Below are 20292 nucleotides of genomic sequence, written 5' to 3' on the forward strand. Positions count from 1 at the left end.
CACTTTGCACCGGCAGGAGTTCAGTAAGGATAGCTAATAGAATAACATAAAGTGTATGTTTTATTTTTTTATATATATATATATATATATGGTTTATACTACTGACATATTTTATCAGAGATACTCCAGCCACCTGCCTGCCACGACCAGTGCACTCCTACTGATTTCAGTGGGCCTCCACAGGTTTAACCTATTGAAGGTATGTGCCACAATGCGGGGGGGGTTGGCTTTTATTGCACTGTGATCCCTACCAACATTGTAAATCTACTATTTCTCTAATTGAATTTATGAATGGCCTTCCATTGTATGGAAATACTTCATGGTCTTGAAAGTTAATCGAGTTGGTACTGTCATCACATCAATTCTATAGCTGGAAAGCTATGGGAAAGTGCAGGTCACCATGGAAACGTTCACTGGAGCAGGAAATGAAACTGATGTATTGACCGAGCGAATAATCCGTTATCTATGCCCTCCTGAAAGCATCTCTGGTCAAGCTTTTACAAAGCTGGAAGTGAAAAACAAAAATGCAATATCTCTACCCTCCCTCTCGTTCCTCTGTCACGCTTGGCACTTCCTGCAGGAGGCGGGGTAGGGCTCTGCTTCACAACAGTTCTCTTTGCATGAAACCGAGACCGTCCTACACGTCTCCGAGGGGCTCACTGCACTACGTGTTTTGAAAATACTGAAGGTCAAAACATCAGCTGTACCTGAGTACAGTTCCTGGTGTTTTGTGGTATCCATACTGGGAAGGGGAATTAGTATTAACGCTTCTACTATTAATCAGAATCTGCAATATTAACTCAGCAAGCAACGCAAGCTTAAAATAATTGAGTAACTGAATGGCATTTGTCTAAGAGAAACAAAAGAAATACAAATAAATGGCAATATATCTAATATGTATATAACGTACATACATACAAAATACACGTGTGTGTGTCTATACGTATAGACAAGACAAAGGCCTTAAGTACTTCCCCTGCTTTACGCCTCTGGCTCAGAAGGAATGCCGAGGTGGCCAAACGCGCACGCTTGGCACCTCGTTTATGACTTTGCTGTGGAGAGCAACTCTTTTCTAAAGCAGCAGCTGTAACTGATTCTCCAGACTTGTACTTGTATGATGTCACCTTATCGCTGAATCATAACAGCAGCATAGTATCACAGGAATCTGCAAAGTTCATTTCCTCAGAATGTACATTAGCGCCTCGTAGACTTTGGGCTTACAATTTGACTAATACATCATAGGAAAAATGTTAGGAGACCAATTCCAATGAAACATATTTTCAAGCATCTGATCATACCGTGGGTCCCTGAGCGATGCAGATGACAGTACTGGCCCTGGCTAACAGCAGAAACAAAGCAAGCCTCTACTGCAGTGAACTCCCGCTTCGGTGTAATTTAGTATTATTTTGAATATTTAAACTAAGCCTGCAAGCTTCCTCCCTGAGAAGGGCCAGTCACCCACTCTTCTACACCGTAAAGCGATTTAATCTTCAACTGACTAGGATGTCTGAAAGAATATGCAATCATTCCTTAAAGGGCTAAACAAAACCACTACAGAAATGCAGATCAAACCTTCACCTCTATTTCAGTTTTAACTCTCATGTTCTTGCTAACTTACCCTTCATTTATCAAATTTCACTTTGTCCCACCAAAAAGAAACACATCTATTCTATAACATAACAAATTCTATAAACTCCTCATCCTCCACATACTTTATCAAACCAGTTAAAAGATCTCTCTTCCTTTCACAAACTTAAGTGTTTTGCATAGCTTCTTAGATAATAAAATTCTGGGAATACTTCACACATCAGATCCTTCAGGCACTTTCACTGCTAGCATAAACAAAAACTAAATATAAGATTTATGTTGTTATAAACTTTGGAATATTTGAAGATAAAAATCCCACTCGGATAGCTGCTTTCCTCATTCCAACCATGTATTTATGCCAAGTGTAACTCTGTTGTCATGGCTGCTTAGTCAACTCATTCAAAAATAACATTTCGCTAGTCTCCAACTACCGGCTGTATGGCATCTGTTCGAGGAAATGGATGTGGGCGCTATAAAATGAATCCAGATGAGCCTGTAGCACTGCGACATCACCACATTAAAAGCCACCCCGTTCAAGGGACTCCTACCTAAAGAATCTTGTTCAGTCCCCGCACCTCAGAGGGAGAGGCCTGGTTTTGTTCCAGAGAATTTGTGGCCATTTAGAAGCGAAGCTTATTCTGCAGGACCTGGATGGGGGCACATCGAGGGAGACATGGGAACTGCTTGGCTCTTACTTGATAGCAAAGGTTTTGCCTGCAGCTGCTTTTGAAGCAACGGCAAGCTTTCTTTGGAGGTCTTGGCTTGGTTGTTCTGGGAGCAGATGAATTTGAATTTCTAATTTTCATTTTCCATATTTGAATATTCCATATTCAAGTTATAATTGTATGAAGTCACCGGTTTCAAAACTGGTTTGTATTCAATGCAAATAATTACTTAAGCAACTCTTCAAAATTAACACATGGGTCTCACATGGTGAGACTATTCCAAAAACACTCGAGCCCAGGCCCCATTTTAAGCAGTGTACTTATGCCTCAGCAATTCCCCATTACTTCAACATAAGGTGGCACACAGCACCACCCTCCTTTTCTCCTACAGCCCGCCTCCTCCTTCCAGGAGAGTGCAAAGCACTCATTGCTGCTTTATTCCCCCCGTTATCAGCCTTGCTTCCCTTCGGCTGTTAACCTTGGCCAGACACACGTCAGTTGGGGTAACTGCTCTAACAGCCCCGCATCAGTGCCCATCCCGAAGCGGGAGAGGTGGAACAGCAGGGAACACGGGGAATTATATGCGTTCCACTATTGCTGTTCATCAGCTGTCAAAGTACCAACCTCCTCCCTCCCGCCTTGTTCTGGGTTAGGGGAATACATGTGACAGCAGTGGTGCCACATACTCCGAACCCCCTGCACGCAGGACAAGGACACGCCAGCATACTCGGTCCTTAGATGAGCAGTATTTGAAGTCAGCACTGGAGCAAGCAACAGTTAATAAATGTCGGTTTCTCCAGGTACGCATGAGAGTAAGCTCTCGCCTTTAGTTTGGTGCAGCAGCTCTCTGGGATTTTAGAGAATAAGCATGAACCAGCAATAAACTCATTTTTTATCCATCACTGCAGTTGCTAGCCTGGATTGCAACATAAACTATGATAATCCATGTTTTGGATGCATTCTAAAACTTTACAACTACTGTTATTGCAGACTGTGCTGAAGTTACCTAATCATTGTTTGAAGTTGTTCACGGCTTTGGGGAAAAAAACAACTCCAAATAGCATTCAGGTGGCAGCTTCCATCTGCTAAAAACATGTCAGCTAAGTCACACTCAGAAAGTTTGTTCGGTACCCACCCTCCTCCTCCTGCAACCCCGTGAGGCTTCTTCCTGCAATCTTCCCCATGAAAAATTATGCCTGTGCAGTTACGAAGATGTTTTGACTCTTGGAAACTTTGATCAGAACACTTTCCTGAACTATCTAATTTTAACATAACCAAGCACCAGGGACAATTGTAGCTTGAAGAAGAGATCTAGTCTTCTACCGGTGTAAACGCCGACACCGAAGAGCAGTCCAACTATTATGCTTATTTCTTGGAAGAGGTGAGAATTCACAGCGACTGCTCATTTTCAATTACCAAGCCCAAACTCCTCTTCCAGGCCTTTAAATCTGACATGGATTGACGCATTTAAATGGACGCGCTTTTCAGCGCTTAGCTGCCAAGTACACCAGGCAACTGACACGTGGAAGCCAAGTTTCCTGAATGGCAACTGCAAACCGTTCAACATTTCAGAAGGTAAACTTCTAACAGGTGTGAAATGCATTTAATATGCAATCTTTTCCAATCCTCCTGTGAGTGTATGTTACACCTAACATTTAAAAAAATTAATACTAATAAAAGCCATTATTTTTCATCAGTTACATTGGTTTAATTTTGACTGACTTTACTGTTTAAAATGGAGTACGCTCTGTTTACATTGAAAGTACAATGCAACTCATAGTTAAAAGCCACACAAGAGTTAGACCAACTGAACACCCATCCCTTTTTCCAGGTTGACTCAGTCACAAGCACTGCAGTCAAGCACTAAAAACTTAACAAGCAGCTCAAGACCAAGATGCTCCCCTTCCTTACCTACGGAAATACCATTTTGATACATACATACATACACTGCAGTTAAAAGAGCCATTTTTATACCAGTTTCAAGAAACCAGATTGTTCATACTAACTGCCTGTACATTTTGCAAGTGTCTCATGATAGAGTTTAGTGACATTTTCTACTGCATATGTTCTATTCCACATTTTTGGTCACAGTTCTTAAGAGGAGTTTTACTCTTCCCTAACAGAGTTCCTAACTCAGTGACTAGTTTCAAACAAGCCAAGCAGCAAAAGCCTCCATGCACAAGTACGTAAGAACGTAGTAATTACATTTTAGACTGGGCAAGAATACAAGGCTTAGTTATGCTATTCGAACAATCTCCAGCTTACCCTTTTTCAAAAACTTTGGCCAAAAAAAAGTTAGTTGCAGGTTCTGATTCTATTCTCCTCAACTCTTAACTCAGAATTCTTTTTACTTGCACTCCTCCTTCTACTATGACCTTTTTCTGTCACCTCTACAGTAAATTTAGTTGGAAACTACCGGTTAGGACTGTTCTTTCACTTGGTAGTTCCTCCCCATCTTCAGCTTTGCAGCACATGGGAATGAAGTGCATTGTCTATCTAGTAACCTCTAACTTAAGTACAAAAAAGCGGTACTATAGTGGCATGCACCACTGAACTCATCAGCTCTAACAGCAAAATTTCCACACGAACAGAACTAAGAGACTTTGAGAAACACAACCCTGTTACTGAAACAATGCTGAATTTCACTACACTGCATCTTACTACTCTCCAGGTAAAACTGCAATGCTGAAACAGCAGAATTTGGCATTAATTAGCAGTAAATAAACCTTGAAACTATACTTATGTTCCTCTGTCCCAATGAAGGGTATTTAACCGCAGAACCTTGATGAGCATATAGGACATCCACTGGAGAAGCATCTTTATCTACCCAAGAATGGACATCAAGTGAGGGGTAAACTCTGAAGCCGCTGTAGATCTAGCATCGACTGTATTACTCTACAGATAGCAAAGGAAATACTTCCATACGTTGAAGATTAGTCTGCATCACGACTCGAAGGAACAACGTACATTAAGAACTTTTTTGGAGGCCCCACGATGTCACTGCTCCCCACTGTTACACAGAACTTGCAGCTACGTCAAAAGCAGCCAGCTCCTGACCTCAAGCCACTGTAGTTAGCGCTTTTTCTCCTAATTGAACTAGAATCCACAGAAGTATCCTGCTCTCCCGTTTACTGCTAGATAAGCCACATTTCTGAGATGCAGAGACAGTGTTTAAGTGTCACGGAATTTTTGTCAGCAATTCAAGAAGTTAAAATACCCTTTATGAATGGCATTTGATTTGCAGACGCATGGTACCTTGATTTACTGGGCTACACATCATACAGCAAGTTACTGAGGTATCTGAAGAAACTCGCTGAAGGAATCTAAGTTACCAGAGGCCGCTACTTCTAACTGCGGGTTCAGAAACCTGCCTGTCACAGCAAATTGCCAGCAAAATGAGAGAACCAGACCCACTCCCCCAGCCATAGCACCTTAAGGTGCATAAATGCAAACTCTCCCTCCCCTCAAAGTGAGCCCTTCTATGATCTCTGGTAGCTTTCTCACACTCCACTTTTTAATCTCCCACGATGCAGAAGACAGTACACAGTCTAAAGCACTTCCAGCACTGGCAAAACCAAGTTTCGGTCAAGGAGACGCTACTGTTTTGCCATTACAAATACATCACCTTTCAACAGTGAAAGTCTGAGTATCAATGAGGAAAAAAAAATTTCACTAGGGACAAGGTTCTAGGAAGTAAGGTATTTTGAGTATTTAATAGATGACATTTCAAGCCTGTACAATGCAACATCATTGAACAGTTTTGTGGGGTTTTTTTGCCAATTTGAGAAACAGGCAGCTAATAGTCAGTGACGCTTGATTAAAAAACATGCATGTGACCTGGGGAAAGTTCAAAGCATTAGAAGTTAAAAAGCACATACTCACTGATAAAGCATACATTGGACCACAAGGCAAACTCCTACCATTTCTTCAGCAGAATTCCTTAATTTTCCTCCTGTCACAGCAATTCTGTAGTGTCTAATCTTGTCTGTGACCACATTTAGAATTCATTTGGATGTTAAGACAATTATTATAAAGATTCTTAAGATGGTCCCAGTCTAAGTCAACTCCCACTGATGTTTCCTTGCAGAAGTAAACTAGTTGTCAGTCAAAGCTCTTCTACTGGGAGACATTCAGAAACAAGTCAAGTATCACAATGTTTATTGATAGATACAAGTATATAAAATCAGGGCATGAACATGTCTTGATAAATTAAGTAGACTTAATTTCAGTACTATAATAGAGGGACCAATTCAAATTTCTCACCATGTCATGTTTCACACCCACAAAAACCTCTTCCAAAGGGCATTAAACCATCTCTTCAGCTGATCAGTTTTTGTGCAAGTAAACGGTTTCTTTTAAAAAGACTTGTGCACTTGCCCAGGCTCAAGGATATTAAAACCTAGCACATAAAGCCCATTACTAGAGGTAGAAATACAGGCAATATACTATTACGGCAACAACCATCGATTACAGTTAAGGATTCTCTGTAACAACCAAATGGATAATCAAATATTGCAACAACTCAAGTATTACACTGAGCAAAGTGCATTTCTACAGTATTCAGTGTTGCTATTCAGTTTTCTAACTTAAAAACAGCCTATGATAACTGGCAGCAAAGAAGACCCTTGCAACAGACTGCTTCTGCTCGAGAACTTATGATGTAATTATTGCATGCTGCTAATACACTGTTACCTAAACATTAAAGATACTCTAAAATATTTTTATTGTCGACTATTAAGACATACTACAAAAACCTTTTGCAGAAGATATCCTATTGACATACTTCTGCTTTAAATATTGTGAAACATTACAGCGGAATGAATTTTCGCAGTGGTTAGGTCAAATGCAGTTACATCATAGCAACAGTATGTTTGCACAATTTAAGGCTTTGGCTGGTTCTTTAGTCAGCTTCTTCTTCAGATTCTTCTTCTTCAGCAGTTTCCAGCCAGGTTAGCCACTGGTTTACCTGCAGTTACATAAAATTAGTTTAAGGCAGCAGGAATTATTTCCCCACTATGTACTTCTGCAGAACACTGCTTTTTTTTCCCCAACTAATTTAAAAAAAAAAAAAAATCTTTCAGCCACACTTCACCAGAGACCTACGTTTAGTGCAAAGAAAAAACATTTAGTTCATCTTGCCTCACTCCTTCCTAGTGAAATACTCTGTGAAGTTTCCAGATATTAACAAGCCTTACACACCGTCTGAAAGTGTTCTCAAACACTCCAGTGCAGCAGGGATCACAACAGACAAATCGCCCATGTTAGCAAATTTACCTGGAATAAAGCTTTGCCTTTCCCTGGAAACTCTTGAGTAATATCTTCTTTCCATGCCAAGAAGGCTTCTTCTTCAATGATCTCCATGTCATAGAAATGAACAAAGAAGCGCAGTAACATGCCTATCGAACCAAATTTAAACCACATTAGCTTTGTAACCTTCTGGACAGCTTACTTGACTGTAAGAAATGTAGTGACAAGCCTGAAAGCCATACACAGACATAAACAAGCTGGCACAAGTTAAATTCTGGATAAGATCTTGATGCACATACCTTTTGGAAAGTTATTGTTGTAGCAGTGCACCTGGAGTGCATATAAAGCACTCACTTGCAGATCAACATGGTCATGGAGGAACTTCTGCATTACCGGCTTGAAGGAAAGAAGCAGTTGTTTTTCCTGCTCTAGCTGCTCTTTAGATGGAACAGATGAAGAATCTGATTCGTCACTAGGTGGGTTTACTTCACTAGAAATATACTGCAAGAAACTGGACAAAAAAAAAGAAAAAGGTAAGTTCTGTAAACTGATAAGCTAGATTTCACATTCTGAAACAGTAAGAGAAGTACTCTCAAGTTCAGTTTGTAGCTATCACAAAAAACACCCTCCCCTGCTTGTATCAGCAGTTAGGTGCATGCATACTAGATCAGTATTGCAGCTGACTGCACACCACAAAAATCCTAGTTCCGCTTCTGTTATGGCTCTGAAACATTTTGGAAAAAGAATACACAGGTCTAGACTTCTCCTTCCCAAGCAAAAGCAACACTTCACACTGATGCAAGCCTAGAGACTTGCTTTTCTTCTCAAATACAATGGGTGTTTAATACAGGGGAGGTCCACCCAGACAATTTATCTCCCCATGTACTCCATCTTTTTCTGCACAGAACTACATCAGCCTTTACAGAGTTAGTGACTTATTGGTAGCTTAACAAAACATGTGCCTAAACTACATCAAGATAGCATCTCACCTGGTCATCAATATATTCACAAATCCCTTATCTACATGAAGTTTGGGTGAAATGTTATCTTTAATCCACTTATAGATGGCTTGAGGGGATGGATCCGATTTTATTTGCTTTAGCAGTTCCTTCTCCAGTTTCAGAAGTGGGAACAAGAAGCTAAGCCCCTTCCCTTCTAAGATCTCCAGCATGCGGTCCTTGTTCTGGTCAATTTCTGACAAGCAAATAAGACAGACACACTTAAGTGCTGGTGTTAATCAAAACCTATAATCAATGGTTCATGGGTCTAACCACCTCTTAAGAATCATGACAGTTGACTGCATCAAAATGACCTTGTATGTTATTTTACTCTGGTATAAAGAACTTAAGGAAAAAACACTACACATAAGAGCTATGCGGTAACTCTTACCTGGTAACATTTTCTGCATATTCACTTTGCTTTGTTGGAACAATTCTGTTAGCCATTCACGATCTTGTAACTTAGCTAACTGCTGAAGGCAAAGCAGGAAGAGAGGGAAATGGGTGCCACTTTCCAGTGGTTGAGCCAGTTCGGAAATGCTCACCAGTTCTGAAATAATGGCACGGGCTGCGAACTGTGCTAAGTAGGATTTCACCAATGGGATGTCCACCTCCAGTTTGGGGCACTGGTCCAATACATTCAGGAATGCCTAAGAAACAGTAAACACAAGTTGAAATGCCGAAGTCATTTTGTTCTTGTGCACAGTAATACTTTTACTACATAGGAGCCTCATGTTTCTCTTCTGCATTGAATCTCTCGCGAAGAGGTTCCCCATTTCCAATTCCTGAAATCCTGTACCTACATTTCTTCATCACTTCTTATGCCCCTCATGGGTTTATACATTATTTTTACCTCTTCAGATCAACAGGACTTTGAGAGATCTGCACACTGCCTTTACGCAAGCTAAATATCATGAACAGCCAAGCAACAAGGACTGTGAGCCTATTAGGCTGCAGTACCTGCATGAAGTTGTCACTTGTGGCTATTCCCTCCTGCTTGAGCAAGCTGATCAAAGTACTTGCTTTCTCTTTGTCTTCATCTGATCTATCTAGGGACTGAATGATTACTTTGCTCAACATCTCAGGAATGAAGTGTTTTGGAGCTCTCATTTCTCTCACAGTATTGACAGCATCATTAGCATTTCCATTGTTCAGATACTCAGTCACAACAGCTTCCTAGAGGGGGGGGGAAAAAAAAAAGTATAGTTAATCAAACATTCATTTTTAAAGCACATATACAAGGCTTCAAGAAGCACTATTACATACTCAACTTACAGTTTGTTTAAGTAGCTCTTCTTTAGAAGGAGGTGGTTTCTTGGTGGTCTTTGCAGGCTTTTCTTGTATAAGTGGTGGATTTGTTTTAAGACCAAGTTGAGGAGGCTGAAAAAGGTAGTACCAGAATGTGTTTCTTTACAGTACACATCTACCTACGTTTCTAATCAAGTTTAAGAACACTAAATATGTACAAAGGCAACTGAAAGTCTAATCAGGTTTTCAGACGTTCTTTCTGTATACCCTGCTCTGTGCAGTAAAAGACTTCTCTCTCTTCCCGTATTAGAAACATACATTAAGAAATCAAGTACAGCCAACAATATATAGTAATTTTTATATTTACCTGTCCCAAAGGTGGCGTCTGAGTGCGTGGTGGTTGAGCACTGGGAGGAATCATAGTTATCTGGGGCTGAAGCTTTGGCACTTGGTTTTTGTTCATTAGAAAAGACTGAGCAGGTCTCAGGCTAATCTGTAAACAGGTAAGTCACAAAAAACTCAAACTGTTTCAAGTATTCTGACCAAGAATACACAGCCACGGGCTCACACCAACTGATCCCACTGAGGCATGACTTTTCCGTTTCTACAATGTTAACGCTCAAATACAGATTAAGCCAGATGTGTACTGAAATTCCCCCAAAAGCACGACTCGATGAATCACAGCTTGCAAGTTACTGGTGTTTAGTTCCATTGCTATCAAGATCTGGAATTGCTCCTTTTAGATGCAGTATGTTAGAGACCCAAGAAGATAATTAGCATGTTTGCTGATATATTTTACAGCCAAGATAAAACTCTACCAATTGCTCAGAAATCAGGACAATGCAGTTTATTTGCATTTGGCATTTTGCCTATTAGCCAGTTCTAAAAAAAAAAAAAAATTAAAAAATTAAAAAATTTAGCCTGGTCCAGCACTTCAGGGTTTCTAAAATTTCTAAAGTTCAGGATTTTCTGAAGTTTTAATTAAATGTATTGTTATCAATATGATGCATGGGAACTGATGTCAGAGTAGTGTTCTTGGGGAGATGTGGGGGAAGGAAGGGACACCCCAAGAAATTGCCCTCATATCTCAGTCTTGCTCATAGGACGCTGGATACCCTAAGGAAAGTGAGGGGTAAGGTCAAAGAGGAAGGGACAAAGAAGGAGGAGGAGGAGAAAGAGTTCCAGCATTAGTCCTCATAATAACGCGTCTTGCTATAATCATTGGGCAATATTTAGAATAGGCTTTAAGTAATGTAGGCATGTAATGTACCTCATCTGCATTAAGCTGTCCTTTCTTAGAAAACCGAGGTGGCATATCCTTCGACTGTCCTTGTTGCTGGGATAAGAGTCCCTGATTCTGGTTATGGTAGAGCTGGCTTTGCCCCTATTTCAGAAAGGGAGATATAGAGAAAGAAGTGCAGATGATGGAGTGGCGTACATCATATGGTAAGTAGTACCAGAGGGACCAGAGGAACAAAGATTCTATTTGCCAGGAAGGGAGAAAGAAGGAGCAGGGGTGGTGGGAGAGTAGCATCTATCCCTAAAAACAGGGCTATATTTTAAATAAAACACACCATTCTGACCCACCAAAGCCACATGCACCTTTTCTTGCCATAAAAAAAAGTGTATTCCTTGCTTCTCTTGCACAATTTAAAAAGTGGTTTAGAGTTTTTATATCAGCTGAGCATCAGTTCTTATCAAAATCAAATCTGAAGAAGTTTTTCAACATAAGCAGACTATAATCCATAACATACGCATCTGTAGAAGAGCTTCTAAACATGCTGAAGTCACTCTGTGAGCAACATCTTCCTTACCTGACTTTTCAGAAAAGATTTGCCTAGTTCTCCAAACTGGGATTGAGCAGAAGGCATGAGGTGACCCCCATGGCCATTGAAAAGTTGGTTTGAACGATGGCGTCCCATGGTGGGTGAAAATCTATCCTGAATAACCCCTGGACCAGTACCAATTCCACTACCTGTATTATTAAGGACACAAAAGACAATTTTAGTTCTTGCTCAGTACAGTACAGCTGCAGTCATGACATCAGCCTTGCAGTTTCAGTGTACCTGGCATTTGTCCAAACATATCAGCAAGCCCTCCGAGTGGGTCCCTGTCAAGTTTCATTCTGGGTGGCATAAAGGGTCCCTCCAGAAAGAAGTCGCTTCTCATCCCTTGAGACATAGGAGCAGGAATAAAAACTCCCAGATCCTTTAAAACAGGAATTATAACTTTGGTCAGTTTGGAGTAATAGCCCCTGAGAAAGTCAAGTTTTTAGCCCTGAACTATGGAAGTCCATCTAAGTTTAACCCTTAACCCCTCACTGTCACCCTCTGCTGTGAGAACTACTCATAAGCGCACGGCATTTTGCAACATGGAATAAAGAGTATAAGGATTCACTGTTAACACTTAAGCAAAAGCCAAGCACAAAACTTTACATGCAACACTTACTTTTACTGCATCTTGACGGATTTGATTGATAGTCTTTGGTCCATTGTCAAGAAAAGCTTTGCGAGGAACCCAGTTGTGTTCTCTCAACTCCACAGTATCCTTGGAACACAATGAATTATTAGGAAAGGATTCAAAACAACTTTGAGACAAAAAGGAAGCAGTAAGCCATTTTATCATCATACCTGCAGCAGGAAACGAATCCTTGCTGGCAATTCCTTACTTGACATCAAGGAGCGCATACGGGCAAAGTACTGATCCATTAAGGACTGGGGGAACAAAAGTGATGTTACAAGTGAGGGCTAATTCTATCAATGTCTTCAGTATTTTCAGGAAAGGTGACCACATTCAAGACATCTAAGATCAAACAGAATGGACTGCCCTTTCCCTGCCCTCTCAATCTCCTTGATGGCAGTAGAGCTTAAGGAAAGCTAATGCATCAAAACATCTCATCTGAGTCAGAGACAAAAACCTGCCCAAAATTCTCATTACTGTGACACCATTTCAAGTTTACATTTAGAGCTTGGAAGTCAAGGTCCAAGATACATCTGTCAGACAACTTAGTTGTGTTCAGAATAGAGTTCCTCACCGCATCTTTTCAAGCGGCGTTTAGAGAAACAACATTCTTGCTTTTATGACTTCCTAATGACCCTAACTGAATTCTGGGAAGACATTTAAATATCATTTCAAGATTGGCTCCTTTTGCTATCAAGAGATTTGATGCAGGAACCACAGCTGGCACTCCTGCTCTCTGAACGTCAGACCTCAGTTCTGTAATTGCGAATGGAACATTGAATACAGAAGGTTCAGACAATTGAAGTCTTAGCCATAGAATTTAACTAGTTAATGACTGCAGTGGATACGGACATACCTTGGCTTTTGCATGGTCTAATCTAGGTCCCACTGTCCTCATTATCTGACAGAGGCACTCCAAATCCTCCCCCATATCTTTGAGTTGGACTCTCTTCTTCTTTTCCAAAAGCTGAAATATTAAAGGGGAATTAGGCATTTGAAAGTATTACAAATAACAATTTATAGTAAGTTAACAACTTTGTACACAGGGACATGCAGAAACATTTCATCTTGTTCTGAAGACAAATGGACTCGAAGATTAGTTTTTAAGAATTGCTAACTGAACTACTTATTACTCATAAGTGTATGTACTTTGAAGTACCCGTGGTACTTCTGTCTAGGCTAAACTACATCTTCACTTGGAGACAACCCATGGCTTTGAACAAAGCCGACTGTACTTTTTAATCACACCAAAAGACTGTTTATTTCAAACGGGGGGGGGGGGGGGGGGGGGGCAGATAATTGACAGGAAACATTTTTGTTGTATTTATGCTCAAAGATTCCCAAAACAACATAAAAATTTGCATTTTTTAGTTCAGAAATCCTATTTTGCTCTTGGCCCCCACCCAATCTGAATACTCACTGTTTTGATGCACTTATGAAGGATAGATTCATGAATAAGATCAAGCTTGCCAAGTTCTCCAATGAATTTGATGTTCCCCAGCATCTTGATCTTGGCAATGGCTCTCTGTTCCTCCTCCTCAGGGAGGAGGGGACCATCATGCTTATCATAGACTGAAAAACAAAGAAGCCTGTTTAACATCGCTGTGCAAACCAAGATAAATAAATTCTGCATTAAAGTGGTTCTAAAGCTTACTATCGACATTTCTGGTTCGGTTTTCAAATTCATCTTGAAGTTTAGATATTAGGAGGCGTCTGAATGTCTAAGAAAAGAGAACAAAGAAAACAATTAAGCTAATCATTGCAACTACACATGCCAGCAAAATTTATCATTCCAGATTGAAAGAGATACTTACTGTGCTTTGCTTCTGTCCTGGATGACTCTCTGCTGATGGGCCATCAAAGTTGGGTGCATCTTCTGCCAGCCGCAGACATAGTTGAGCATACAGTGAGCTATACTTGGGCTCTTCAAGGGCTTTGTCTACGATCTAAATAAATTTATTTTGAGTAAGGTAGCATGTAGTAGGATACAAACATTATTAGGAAAGCGAGTTGCAAGACACACAGTGGAATATTACCACTCTATGTGATCTAGGACATCTAACTATTTTTTCCTGTTTTGTCAAACACAGAAATAACAGATTTTGTTTCAACACTAATCTTAGTGCTGAAGCAAAAGAAAAAAGCTGCTCTATGCTACCAAAGACCTTCTATAACCCTTAGCCAACGAACAAGACAAATTTGAAATTTATCATCAGAACACTGAAGTTAGTATCACCAATCTGCTCCCTGATTAAACAAAGTGACATGATAGTTAATTCAGTGTACCACCAAGAGATCACCTGCGGTAGCTTTTCCAAGACTATTAGGCTTGTTTGTCAGGAGAACAGGAAGGGGGGGCCAGGGAAGTAAGACTGCTAACTAGTATCTTAGATTATTAAAAAACAAACAAACAAACAAACAAATCCCCTATCACATTTAGTGATTCTTGGAGACTTCTAAAACAGGAAGTTAGAGCATTAAGTCTACTTCCTCCCCAGTGTATCCTTTTCACACAAAAAACAGGAATGACATTTCTGTATGTTTGGGTTATCAAACACCACATTAGCCATGTTACTTCTGTATCCCATGAGAAACAGACAACCTCTATTTCTAACATGCAAGAAAACTGTATTTAAAAGAAATGCAGCCAACTTACCAGCAGTATGACCCCTTTTAGGATGAGCTTAGATTCTACACCCACATTGAGGAGCTCAAGGCATAGCTTGTCAAACTTTTCAGGAGTAAGCTTATTTAGTATGCTAAAGAGGAACAAAAAAATAAAAATCCAGATTACAGATCTTTTAAGCATGCTACAAGTCATTTTAGACCCCGCTTTACCTCTTAAATCTATAAAACAAAAATTGAAAAGTGCAATTTTCCATTCAACCAGTTTTTTTGAGATCTTTAGAATGTAAAGTATTATTGAAAAGACTAACCCTCTCACAAGAATCGCTTCTCAAGCGTTCGCTGCTGCTGGCCTATCAGTTTCTGCCTCATTCCCTCCCAAGGGCACCACAAGCCCCCACTCCGCCCCCACCACAGAACTCAAGACCCATATCTTCCTTTCCTCCAGCCCATTTATTAGAGATATATATTGCTGAAATAAACACTAAGGAAAGAGAGGGGGGGTAAAAAAAAAAAAAGTCTTACAAAGAACTTACCCTCTTACTTTCCTGAAGATTGCATCATGTCGTTCTTTGTCATTTGCGGAGTCGTCATCTCGTCTAGTGCTTCGTGAAGGAATCCATTTCTGAGCGTTTTGCCCTGGGGTTTTCCCCAGGAACTCGCTGTAAAGTTTTTAAGAATATGATTGTTAAACAGAAACAATTTCAAGAACTGGCCTTTTAACCTTTCAGTATTGCCTCACTTGGGCTAATTCTGTTACTAGCTTTGCTAAGAGCATGCACTTACCCCTACCAAGACTGCAACATCTGTTGCATAGTATTCACTCAACAATAGTAAAAAAAGACACCTAAGAAAACCTTTCCTCTAAACTTTTGAAGTGAAATGCATGAAAAAGTCTGTGCACCTCATATCACTGTATCATGACACACACTTTCAACGCATTATATGTTATCCTGCCACAGAATGGAGGACATTAATGTGTCACGAACTCAGTATTTCTTGTACAACTTTAAACACACTCCATTTTCAACTCAGTATTCACCATCATGAATTCTCTGCCTTTAAAATCATTCCAAATTGAAGAGCAAGATGACATACCTGTTGCTGGCAGTCTTGGGATAGTGCTGAGGTGCACCCCTACCACCTCCTCCGCCTGAAGAAGCACTGTTAAAAACAACCATGTAATCTTGTGTAAGTTCAAAATCTCAATGCTTTCAATTCCACATCAGTTTTGGTATACCCATAAGACAAATTTGAATTCTCCTCAAAGGACAGTTTCCACTGCCAAGTGCTCATCAAACAAACAAACAAACAAACAAAAGGACTAGTACCTGAAACGAGAAGCACCCCCTTCTGCAATCGCACTCTCCACTTTGGCGGCTTGACAACGAAGAATCTTCAAAAGAATAAAATTAAATTGACGGGGTGGGGAAAAACAAAACCTAGAAAGACAAATCAAGTGTTCATATTATAGTTGTTTTACTAGCAGCCAAAGTATCTAACTTACAATAAAAGTACAAACATTCGTTAGAGAAAGGGGAACCCCCAAATACTATACTTCAGTAAAGGTAAGAAAACTCGTATTTATGCGATACTCAGGATACGCACAGAACGGCACATTTCGTCATCATAGCCATGTTTTCCAACAGGGGTGAGAGAGGAGAGATAAGGGAATCACAGACTGAGAACGTAAGAATCTCAAATTTACCCTGTTACCCCCCCCCAACCCACTTGCAGAAAAAAAAGTGGTTTTTTTCCTGCTAGTACAGCATAATTAAATTAATCCTTTACTGATATGGTTTACAAACTACGATTAATCATGGCAAGACAAAGTAATCAAGTTTCAAAGTGAGAAGAACCAGATCACAAAATGCACGCTTAATACAGTAGAAGGGATGTATTCTGCATCCAAGTCCAAACAGCCAATTAAGCTACTAAATAATGAAAAAAATATCGCCCCTCCCGACTTCAAATTTTAGCCTGCAAGGCAACAGCATGAAAAAGATTTTCAATGCACCGGTCACATAGCAGAAAGCTAATCTCAGGGATAGAAACGCCCGGGGAGCGCGTAAAAAAAAAACACAGGCATTTTGAGGCTCCATCACAGGTCTGCTCCGAGACATTACAGTACTGAGCACACAGCCACCCCCTCGGAAAGCCAGCCTGAGGAACGCCCAACAGAAGAGAACGCACCTCTCCCCGTTACGGCGGCGGCGGCCGCTACCAGCGCGCCCCGGCCGCCCTCCGCGCCCCGCCACCGGCCGCTCGCCGAGGCGCAGGAGCCAGCGCGGGCACGAGGAACGGCTCCCAACATGGCGGCCGCCGAACAAAAGGGCTGCGGGAGGGGCGCCCCCCGCAGGAGGCAGGCGCTACCCTGCCGCATGGAGCTGGCGGCGCCCGGCGCACCCAGCCGCCTCCCCTTCCCCCACCGGGCGCCGCCCGTTTCCAGGCTCCGGCGCCGCCAGGAGCCCGGCCGGCTCTTTGTTCTCTGCGAGGGAGGCGAGCGGGCTCCGCTCCTTCGCCGCCGGCGGAAAACGGCGCCCTCCGCTCGCGGCACCCGCCCCGGTCCGCCCGGAAAGCGGGGGAGGCGGCAAGCGGTCCGTGCCCCCCCGCATCGCCACCCCCGCTCAAGCAGCGCCTTCGCTTTACTCGCCGCCCAAGCCCGCACAGGAAACATGGGCGAGGCGAGGCTGCTGCCGACAGACGCAGCTTCTCGGCAGTCCGCTCTCCCCTCCACGAGGAGCGGGGACAAGAGTAAGTGAACGAGGCGGAGAAAAGAAAATCCTCTCTCCCCCTACTCTCGAGAACAAACAACTGTCCCCCTCCATGCGGATCCTTAAAGATCCTCAGACCGCAGCCCGCTACGTGTACCGAGGCTACTCCCCTCCAAGGGCAAACCCCTCGGGCACCCGGGGCCCCCAAAGACGGCAGCGAGAGATGAGGATCCTGCAGCCCATCTGATCCCCCGAAAGGCAGAGCTACGACCCGGCGCTACCCGACCCCATCTCCCTCGCTGCAGATATGCGGCTTTAACCTCAAACGCTTCTGCTCGGCTCCCCTTCCGCGCCTAGCGGGGGCTGGCGATCTCCTCTACCCCTTCGCTTAGCGCCCACGATAATCCGAAAACAGCAGGAGCGGCCATGGACCCGAGCCGCCATTTTGTTCGAAAGCGAGAAGAAGCCGACGAGAAAATGGCGGCCACTTCGGGCAGCCGCCATTTTAAGCGGCAACTGCAGCAGTACCCGCTCCCTCCCGGCCCCAGATCACTCTCCCGCCACTCCCGCATTTCTCACCTTCCCTAAGGCCTTGTCAGCTTCCCCGGGTCCCGGCGGCTACCAAGGGCAGGGGAAAAGGCAAGAGAAGGGGGGGGAGGGGAAGGGAGCCGGGGACCGGGGCTGGGGAGGGGAAGGGGGGAGCGCGCGAGACAGGGCGAGTCTCCGAGTCACCACAGCAGGAGCGGCACCGGCCCGACACTTCCCTCCGCCACCTCCATAGAGAGCCGACTCGCTGCCGCGTCTAAAGCGCACCGAGGCAGCCCCACTAACTTTATTACCCTTCACGCAACCTACCCCACCTCCCCCCAGCAGCCGCCAATCGCCGCGAAGGGCTCCGCCCGTCTTGCCAATCAGAACCGAGAAAGGGGGTGGCCTTAACGTCGAAGTGGGAGGACGAGGGAGGAAGTTTGGTTGAAGTGTGCCATCGCCGCAGTGCAGCATCCGTATTCGCGAAAGCCGTTACGCCACACGGTTGGCGGTAGGGCCTAGGAGGGAAGGGAAATTTGCGCAAGTGGCGTACCCCGTTAATGGTGGCAGCTTGGCTGCCTCTTACCTTCGCCGTTTGCTCCTGTGCTTCAAGCATTACAGAGCCCCAGTTCTAGAGGCCTAGCGTGTGAGTTACAGTTGATTCTGTCACGTTCATAGAAGGATAGTTTAATATATACGTGTTCTCATAAGGTTTTTTTGTTTTGGTTTGGCTTTATTTAATACATTTATTTAAGCCTAGGTTTCCCTTCAGTCAGACCACATTTCAACTTTGGTTGAGGTAAAAAATTAGCTTTTTATAGACTGTGGTCCTGAGCTTGCAATCAGATCCAAAGGAGGAGACTTGCCATTTGAGCTCCAAGAGCCTGTCTGTGCGGATCCAATTTCAGGTTTGCTTTCTGGGTTTGGAAACTATTTCTATCTCTGCATGTGCTTCTAGCTATTAACTGGCCTGTCTGCGGCAGGGCGTCCTGCAGGCAACCCATGGACAACCAGGATTCTTGAGAGACATTTTTATATATTTATGATGCTAAGCACACAGCTGGTGGAGTTTTCTTGCTCCTGCTCAGTTAAACAAAACAAAGATGGCCAGGCTTTTAGCTGTAGGTGGAAGTTTGAGTCATGGGAGAATTCCAGAGACTTAGCAGTGTGAGGTTTTATCCTTTAACAGTCAGGTCTCAGTCCCGGATTGTCACTGAGGTAGCAACTTTGGCTTGCCAAAGAATTGAACATATTTGCCCTTAGATGGGGCAGGACAGAAAACAACAGGTAAGTAAACCTCACAACAAACTCCAGAAACAGCCACATCTGCTTTGTTCACACATACGCCTTCCGCTTTCAGTTCGTATGACTCATAATTCAGATGACTGGGAGAAAGTGATACATGTAATAACTCTTGAACCATATAGATGGCAAGTCCAAACAGATGATATTACAGAACTTCCAGTTTCCCAGAGCCAGCCTCATTCCTAATGCTTTCAACACAGTGTGCCACAGTGTCCCAAGGGTTATATAAGGCCTAAAGGGTGCCGTCATGCAGGACTTCTTATGTCACATCATATCTGGGATGAAGTTTGTTCAAGATAGGGAAACCTGTCTCATACCCGTAAGCATTAAGGGCGGTTTACCTCTCAGATTGTGTTACAGAAAATCTTGAGTAAACTACCTGAAAGTAAGTTTTGAGCACATACATTTTTGGGCACATAAGGGTGAACATAACTGTGACAGGTACTTATCATACCAGAATTTTCATATAATGACACTTTCCTGCATTTAACTATTCATATTAACTGCAAGAGCTTGGACCTTGCATGTGAATCTGCAAGAACAGAACTCTGCAGAACTCCATTGAAATCAATGGAATCCAGTTTGAAAGAAGGGCACAAAGGCAACAGCAAAGCCAACAAGATTTAAACCAATATTAAAACCAGTTAATATTATTGAAATAAACATTCTCAGAGTAAAAAGGGTAATAAAAATACTTGTAAATCTTAAAAACTGAAGTGAAAGCAAGGATTTTGTTTTGCATTGAATGACAGAATATTCTCATGCTATGTTTCCAGCATAAGCATTCCAACATTGTTTAGGGCAGAGATCCCACAAGTGAAAATTAAGGAGAATTTTTTTTTTTTTTTGGGGGGGGGGTGGTGAAGGGGAGAAGAGAATGGAAAACCTGGAAAACATGGTAGGTACATGTTGACA

At 42.5% G+C, this 20292-nt stretch overlaps 2 protein-coding genes across 2 annotated transcripts in view; one reads left to right on the forward strand and one right to left on the reverse strand.

Moving 5' to 3' along the window:
* CTR9 (CTR9 homolog, Paf1/RNA polymerase II complex component) overlaps positions 1-6254 on the forward strand; it is a 39923-nt gene extending 33669 nt beyond the window's left edge. The window contains exon 27 of the transcript XR_014228824.1: positions 119-6254. The gene's annotated coding sequence lies outside the window, so the exon portion shown is untranslated. The remainder of the gene's footprint in view (positions 1-118) is intronic.
* A 139-nt stretch (positions 6255-6393) lies between these two features.
* Positions 6394-18546, reverse strand: EIF4G2 (eukaryotic translation initiation factor 4 gamma 2; the record flags this gene model as incomplete). Its single annotated transcript, XM_082317302.1, has 22 exons — positions 6394-7218; positions 7527-7648; positions 7799-8010; positions 8489-8693; positions 8889-9147; positions 9458-9673; positions 9773-9877; positions 10113-10238; positions 11016-11129; positions 11560-11720; positions 11812-11953; positions 12194-12292; positions 12376-12459; positions 13062-13172; positions 13626-13777; positions 13860-13926; positions 14020-14151; positions 14862-14964; positions 15367-15492; positions 15929-15994; positions 16162-16226; positions 18277-18546. 22 exons carry the CDS (start codon positions 18544-18546, stop codon positions 7153-7155), a joined length of 3003 nt encoding a protein of 1000 aa, XP_082173428.1. The 3' UTR covers positions 6394-7152.
* Between the last annotated feature and the right edge of the window lie 1746 nt (positions 18547-20292).

The sequence above is a fragment of the Platalea leucorodia genome, assembly GCF_965183815.1.
Source record: "Platalea leucorodia genome assembly, chromosome: 7".
NCBI classification, from domain to species: Eukaryota; Metazoa; Chordata; class Aves; order Pelecaniformes; family Threskiornithidae; genus Platalea; species Platalea leucorodia.